The following is an 8378-nucleotide window of genomic DNA, read 5'->3' on the forward strand; positions in this document are numbered from 1 at the left end:
TTTCAAACAATTAACATTGTTTTGAATTTCAATCAGATTTTTACACAAAATAATAAAACAATGAATTAAATGATATAGAATATTTTCCAATATCAGAAATTTAGAAATATGTTTGTATTGTGTAGATTAAATGTTATTGTTATATTCATAAAGAAGTTCATGAAGAAAACAAAAATAGATGAATAACAACAAAAGTTATTGAAATTTTTTATTGGAATAACTTGAAAATAATAAATTTCTAATGTAATTTAATGAGTCAAAAAGTTCAATTGTTATGATAATACACAATGATAAGATTATAGGAATGATGATACGTGTAATGTCAATAACATTGATTATTGTAGAAGAAGTGAAAAGGAGATATTGCATATCATAAAAATAATGAAAAATAGAAACATTAACCAAGAAAAGAAACAAAGGAGTGGGATACACACGAGAAATTAGTTATAGTAATTGGGAAGTTGAAAGAACTGAAACTAAATAAATTATTCTTCATAAAAAATAACAAGAAAAGAAGTGAAAGAAATAAATAGAATACAAAATTACCAAAGTGTTTGTAAAAGAAGAGATTGAATTTATTGAATTTATTGTAACTTGTCAGCAATATTCATCATAAAGAAGAAATAATTAAAATGATAATAAGTATGTATAATGATTGAATGTCATTAGAAAGACGATATGATTCTATTTTTACAACACAATTTAATGAAGTAATTAAAAACATTAAATAAACTCTAAATGAATTTTTATTTAAAATTATTCTTAATAAATTAAAATAAAATATGATAATTTATGTTTTAAATAAACAATAATTTAAATAAAATGAATAATTAATGAACTGATTAATTAATGTATGAAATAGGAATGTTAGATGATATTTTATTCATTGAAATATTAATTATTTATCATTATTTTTATTTCATTTTATTTAAATTGAATTATTCTCATTAACATTCATTTCATTAATATATTAATGTTGACTATCAATTAATTTGAAAATATAACAATGTTTCATTCTTTCTTATTTATTCATTTTCTTTATTTTTGTTTACTTGAAGATATTTTCCAATTAAAGAAATATATCAAGTTTTAATGCCATGGTTATTGTGTAAAACCTTAGAGTATTGTAAAGAAATGCAAACAAAACATAGAAATCGAATGTTATACATTAAAAAAATTCAATGTCAATAGCAAAAAATAGAAAAGAAATAATAATAAAGGTAAACAATATACCAAGGAAAATGGATTAGAAGACGAAAGAAATAAAGAAAAACAAATAAGAAACGACATAAATACAATAATAAAGATTACACCCATAACAAATATAAATGAATAACAATAAATGTATACAAAGATGAAAAACAAACGAACGGGAAAAGGAGAATATAAAGAAATACTCAAGAAGTAAGAAGGTAAGAAGAAAAAGACGGTATGATATTCTTCAAGAAGTATATTCAATCAAAAAGAAAAAGATAAATGAAAAACTAAAGAAGAGTTTAAAGAAAAAACAAAAGACAATGAAGAAAAAGACATTAAGGCAATAGAAGAAGAAATTAAAAACAAAACCCAATTAATGAAATGAACGATAGACGTAAAATTGCAAGAATAATAAATAGCAAATGAAGTATAAATAAAATATGAAAAAATGTCAATTATTATATATATCCTCAATTGGATTTTATGAATATTGAGAAGTGATTATTTCAGTTTCGTCAATATGCTCTATTGGTGTAATAGAGTTCATTTCTAGCATGCTCGCATTAGATTGTTCTTCTTCTAATGTGCGGCCAGAATTGAATGTGTAAAACATTAAGTCTTTCATATTTTTGATAATTATTGTTCATAGGATTTTTGGTGAAGTTTAATTTTAATTTCAGTACTTTTAATCTTCTTACTGATTCTTAATGTATTAATCCATTTATTGATAATATAACAGGTATTATTTCTACATATATTCTTTCTCTATTATTTCTTATTTTCTCTTGTAATTCTTTGTATTTATTTATTTTATGAATATAATTTAATTCTAAATTATTATCCTGACATATAACAACATCTATAATATATCCTTTCTTTTCTTTCATATTTTGATAATATATAACTTATCTTCTAGCATGGAAAGAATTATCACTAACCAATAAATCTTTATTGTAAGTTATTACCATTTCATCATTATTAATACATTTAGGAGGATTATTAAAGTCGATAGCATCAAATTCATTAAAATGTGTAATTAATATGTGTTTATATATTTGTTTACATACATAATCATGTTTTAATATTTGATTCTTTTTCATTACATCATAACAGTATATGACTAATAGATGCAATTGTGTTATGACATTGTTTACAATATTTTAAATCATCATTTTGGAGTATTTTTGATTTAATATTTCCTGTCATAGTTACTCCTTCTTGCATCTTTATTATTTGGAGGAATGCATTTCTTTTTATATTTAATGACCTCCATGTGGCTGGCTACTGTTAATTTCTTATCATTGAAAGTGCCATTTGCACATCTTATATATTCTCCACATTTCTTTTCTTTCCATTCATTTAAATATCTATCATTTAATTCATTATTTATCAATTAAAATACATTCTTTATATCGTGCTTTCTTTCATTTAATTCTATTACATTCATTAATTCATTAAAATTAATCTTCTTACCAAATGCTTTCTTCATTCTTTTAATTATTTCATTTGGATTTTCTTTTATTGCCTCTATCATTTCTCATATTCTTGTGTTTGATCTCCACTTATATTTTAAATATATTCTTAATAATTCTTTAGCACATTCATCTTTTGATGACATTAATCCTATTCCCAATTCATTTATTTTAACATATAATCTACTTTTTGGGATATTTCTACTGTATAATTGGAGTTGTATCAATGATTTTCTAATTTGTTTATCTATCTTCTCCAACTCTCCTAGTTTCCATTGGACAATACTAAATCCATATCTTAATTTGGAGATTATATCACTATTAATCTTTCTTATTGTATTGAGAATGCTATATTTCATAGTATTTAATGATGATAAAATAGAAGATACATCATTTAATATTCTTGTACAATATTTATTAATATTTATTTTATCTTATATTTCAATACCAAGGTATTTATAATGATTATCATTAGTTACTCTTGGTAGTTCAGCTAATTCTCCATTTATTTGATTATTAATATTAGTCATTATCCCACTCTTTTCTACATTAATTTTTAATCCTATTGCATTAAATATTTCTTTAGTTAATTTGTGGGCTTTTTCCATTTCATCGAGACTATTAGTCATTATCTTTAAATCATCAATATATAATATGTGGTTTAACTTGACTTGTTTTTCTTCTCCATTCATTTTAATATTTAATTTGTTAATTTGTTTATCTAATTGTTTAGATAATATATCAATAGATAATACAAATAAAAGTGGAGATAGGCTGTCACCTTGTATTATTCCTATTTCTACATTAATTATACCCACACTTTCTTTATTATAATATAAATTAAGATGTGTATTAATTAATATATATAATATATTATTAATTACTGCTAGTGGGATATTAAAATATATTAAGCATTGTTTAATCCATTGATGATTAATACTATCATATGCTTTGGATATGTCATAGTATGTTTCTACCCACTTCCATTTATTCTTTATTAATAAATATTTGATTATAGTGTTATATAATAATCCTTCTTTTGATGCATATGTATATTTCTTACATCCAATTTGATTTAATGATAGTTGTTTTTCAATTTGATTTAGCATCAATTGATTTTCTATTTTCATCTTTAATATTGATGTATATACTTTTAACAAACAATTTAAGCACGTTATTGGTCTGTAATTCTGTGGGTCTAATTTATCTCCTTTTTTATATATTAATATTGTTCTTCCTTGAATAAAGTGAGGAGGTATTTCATTAGGATTGTTTAACCATTCATTAAATAATTTTAATAAATATTTCTTTGGTTGTTCTAAATATTTAATCCAAAGTCATTGTATTTTATCATTTTCATTTTAATTTCAAATTAGCAGTAAATTTAATATCACAATCTAGTTCATTTGGAGTGATTATAGCCATTCTATCATTAATTCTATTTTCAATTAATATTTCATATAAATTAATATTCAGGAAATCTATATTAGTGTTAGTTTCATAGATTCCTTTCCAGAAATTAATAGTGGAGATATTATCTGGATATTCATCTTCTTTAGATTTATTTTAAATGAAATGACTGAAAAAAAGAAATAAAATAAAAAAGATTAACTTAAATTTGTTTTTTATAACATTTTTATTAAATAAAAAGTTCAAGAAAAGGAACTTAAAATGAAGAAGTGAAATAAAAAGAAATGAGTCATCAAGATAGAATGTTAAATGCTACCCAAAAATTAGACGATGCAACTTATGACATTGAAATGTCTAATGCTATTGTTGAAGATACAATTTCAACACAAATGGATTCTATTCAAGAATTACGAAGACAAAGAGAGGTGTTAGAAAAAGACAAAGATTCATTGGATAAAGTAAATGACAATTTAGATACTTCTGATAAAACGTTAAAAGGAATGTTAAGAAGAGCTATTTGTAACAAAATCTTTTTAATCATCCTTGCAATTGTTTTCCTCATTATCATTGGTGTTGTCATTTACTTAGGATTTTTTGTCTTTAAAAAAGATTAATTAAAGTGTTGTGTTTCTTTCTTATATTCTTGGTTTATTTATCTTTTTTTCTTTTTTTTACTGAAATGTAGTGGAAATATAATAACTAAATCAAACCAAACTAATACTGAGTATCACAAAAGAAAGAATTATCTTCTTTTATAGTTAGTACATAAGATTATATTATAGTGAATAATTATTATTACTAAGTTTGAGTTTATACTTGAATTGTGTTATTGTGGTTTTTTATGGTTGATTAAAAAAAAGTTAAATTATACAGGTAAGTAATGCCTTTAACATAATATGTTAATTGTTATATCATTTACTTAAGAAGTCTTATTCAAAATGTCTTTTTTTCTCAGTACCAAGTAATACAAAACAAAAGTATAATCATTATCAAATAACTATACTCAAAACATAATAAATGTTTGTCAATTCATTAAAACTAAACATTCTGTATTATAAACATATTGTTATATGAAGACATTAGTCTCAAATGAAAAGGAAGTATTATTATCAAATAAATACCAACTCTTTATATTTATAAGAGAATTATACAATATTAAACGTGATTATTCGACTTCTTTTAAAGACGTTATCTTCTGTTATAAGGTTGGTTTAAATCACATTCAAATTAAAATAATAAATTTCTATTCTTTGTAAGAATTGGGAATTATGAATTAATATTTCAAGTCTTTTTATTAATGTTTTTAATTTTATTACTTATAATGCTTATATCAATTTAATATAACATAATTAATTTATTAATAATTTGATCTGATTAGCTTTAGACATATTTCTACATTGTATATTATTTTTATTCAATTTATATTGTTTATTTATTTTATGAACATAGTTTAAGTCATTGTTTCTTTGATGAAATTACAACAGCATTAATACTGTCATTTTCTTAAGATCATATTTTATAACTGTACTTTACTTTTTTATGTTGTATATTGGGGTTCTTCAATGAATTACATGTATTGACAAAAAACAAAGGTAAATGAATAAAACTTCTTTTTGTCAAGAAGATTAATATAAAAGGGTTTAAAAATTTTTTCCTAAGAAATGAGATGAGGACTAAAAACTCATTAAAAAAAAGAACTGTGAAAGTAAATACTTATTTTGATGCTTCGAGTTATTGAGGTTCTATGCCAAGGGATCAAAGATTATTTTATTAATTTCTTTCCAAAAGGAATTCCTAAAAAGAAGTTATTTCCATTATTGTTGATGTTGTTAATTGAAGGAATTTCTCAAAACATTCTTAATGCATATGTAGGATATCTTATTGTTGATATGGGGACTGTTTCTTCCTTAAATGAAGTGGGGAATTACAGTGGATGGTTAATAAGTTCATTTTCAATTGCACAATTTACAAGTTCATTTATAATTGGTGCACTCTCAGATAACTTAGGAAGAAGACCTATGTTAATGGTAGGAACATTTGGTATTGCAATTTCAAATATCCTCTTTGGGTTTTCATTTAATTATTACTTTGTTGTTGCAATGAGACTTTTAAATGGAATGTTAAATGGTACTGTAGGTATTGTTAAAGCTTATATGGGTGAAATAACTGATGATTCAAATAGAGTTCAGGCATTTAGTTTTAATGGATTAACATGGTCTATCGGCTCAGTTATAGGAAGTTTTCTTGGAGGAGTTCTTTATGACCCAGTGAATAAATACCCAGCAATTTTTGGTAAAATAACAATTTTTAAAAGATTTCCTGCATTATTACCACAATTGTCTGTTGCTTCATTTGGTTTTATAGCATTAATTCTTGCATATTTTTATTTATTAGAAAATAATGTTATAAAACATGAACAAAAACAAGAACATCAAAACAAATGTTTGTCTATCCTTAACTCTCTAAAAAATACATTTAAGAGAATGTTTAAATTCTTTAATAAAAAGAATTTTTGGAGTATTTATTGTTCTATTCTTTATTCAATTCATGGATTTGGAAATACTACATTTATGACAATTTATCCTTTACTTATGATCGCTTCAGTTGGAAATGGTGGTTTTGGTTTAAAAACAAATGAGGTTGGTTATTTTGCTGCTGTTGCTAGTCTGGGAAGTTTAACAACTCTACTTTTCTTTTATAAACCATTAGTACGTATATTTGGACTTCGTTTAACATATGTTATGACTATTATATGTACTTCTATGTTTTATGGAATTTTCCCTTCATTAGAAGGATTTAATGGTTCTTCATTAACAATTAAATGGGTAGTTTATAGTGCCTTTTCTTTCTGTTGGAACCTTGTAACTCAAAATGGATTTAGTTCAATTTCAACACTTCTTGTCAATGCTGCTGATGTTGAATATATGGGGTCTGCAAATGGAATTGCTCAAACATTTGTTTCCGCAACTCGAGTACTTGGTCCAATTATAATTTCTCCTTTGTTGTCTTGGGGACTATCAAATGAATTTTCATATCCATTGAATCAATACCTTCCATTCTACATTCTTATGATAGTGGGAGTTATTAATTCAATAATGATGTTATTCACACCTTCATCCATTGATTTTGTAAAGACACAAAATGAAAGTAACAATCAACAAGAAATTACTTACACTGAATTAGATGAAGAAAAATCTGAAAGTGAAAATAGACAATCTCTTGACATTATCACCCCAATAACTCAAATAAATATAATCCATTCTCAAAACGAATCAATAACCCCACAACTTGAACCTCATACTGACGCTGTTATTTAATATTTTTTATTTAAACATCATGTCTCAAAAAAGTTCCTTCAATTTACAATAAAACATCTTAAATGTTATTAACTTAGTATTTTATTGACAGTTGAGCAAATATTAAAAACTATCTAATAACTTATAACTAAAAATACAGAAAGTAATTGAACATCATAAAATAAACTTTTGTTAATATCCGTTACTTTCATTTCTTTTATAAAGAACCTCCAACAGATAAAAAATTAAAGAAATTAATAAAATGAATATTGTTTTTCTTTTCAAACAAAAAACCTTAAACAACAAAGCAAATGATTTTTTGAATAACTAAAAAATAAGAAATGAAAGAAATGAATTAAGACTTCATTCATGTTAGACTCTATTATTTTGTCTCACAACAACATTTCTTAGAACAAGAGGAACAGAATGGCTTAATTTGTTTGAAGAAGTCATTACCTTTATCATCAACTAAAACAAAAGCCAATAAATCTTCGACTTTAATTTTCCATACAGCCTCCATTCCAAGGTCTTCAAAAGCAATGCACTCAATGCTCTTAATGTTCTTTTCAGCTAATAAAGCAGCAGCACCTCCAATTGCTCCAAGGTAAAATCCACCATGTTTCTTGCAGGCATTAGTTAACATTTCACTTCTATTACCTTTAGCTATCATTACAAGACTTCCTCCATGAGCTTGGAAATCATCAACATAAGGATCCATACGAGCAGAAGTAGTAGGACCAAATGATCCACTTGGATAACCTTTTGGTTGTTTAGCAGGTCCTGCATAATAGATTGGATGATCTTTAATATATTGTGGAACATCCCCTGTTTCTTTTAAAATGTCGTTAATTCTAGCATGAGCAATGTCTCTTGCAACAATAATAGTACCACTTAATAATACAGGTGATTCTACTGGAAGAACAGTTAGTTGTTTCAATATTTCTGGCATAGGAACATCCAAATTGATTCTTGTAGGTTCTTTAGCAACACCATGAGCAAGTCC

At 24.4% G+C, this 8378-nt stretch overlaps 3 protein-coding genes across 3 annotated transcripts, besides 2 other annotated features; 2 read left to right on the forward strand and 1 right to left on the reverse strand.

Moving 5' to 3' along the window:
- The first annotated feature begins 1061 nt into the window (after window positions 1-1061).
- Window positions 1062-1644: a repeat region.
- Window positions 1641-4242: a repeat region.
- Window positions 4243-4363: 121 nt separating this feature from the next.
- EHI_117250 (uncharacterized protein) lies at window positions 4364-4693 on the forward strand (the record flags this gene model as incomplete). The annotated part of the gene is made up of 1 exon (XM_645669.1): window positions 4364-4693. The coding sequence occupies one exon, from the start codon at window positions 4364-4366 to the stop codon at window positions 4691-4693; it is 330 nt and encodes a 109-aa protein (XP_650761.1).
- Window positions 4694-5800: 1107 nt separating this feature from the next.
- Window positions 5801-7396, forward strand: EHI_117260 (transporter, major facilitator family; the record flags this gene model as incomplete). The annotated part of the gene is made up of 1 exon (XM_645670.1): window positions 5801-7396. One exon carries the CDS (start codon window positions 5801-5803, stop codon window positions 7394-7396), a length of 1596 nt encoding a protein of 531 aa, XP_650762.1.
- Window positions 7397-7757: 361 nt separating this feature from the next.
- On the reverse strand, window positions 7758-8378 carry EHI_117270 (fumarate hydratase class I, anaerobic, putative; the record flags this gene model as incomplete). Its single annotated transcript, XM_645671.2, has 1 exon — window positions 7758-8378. A coding segment is annotated over one exon (621 nt), but the record flags the coding sequence as incomplete, so codon positions are not given.

This window comes from Entamoeba histolytica, genomic scaffold (genome assembly GCF_000208925.1).
Source record: "Entamoeba histolytica HM-1:IMSS scf_1104750518087 genomic scaffold, whole genome shotgun sequence".
In the NCBI taxonomy this organism is placed as follows: Eukaryota; Evosea; order Mastigamoebida; family Endamoebidae; genus Entamoeba; species Entamoeba histolytica.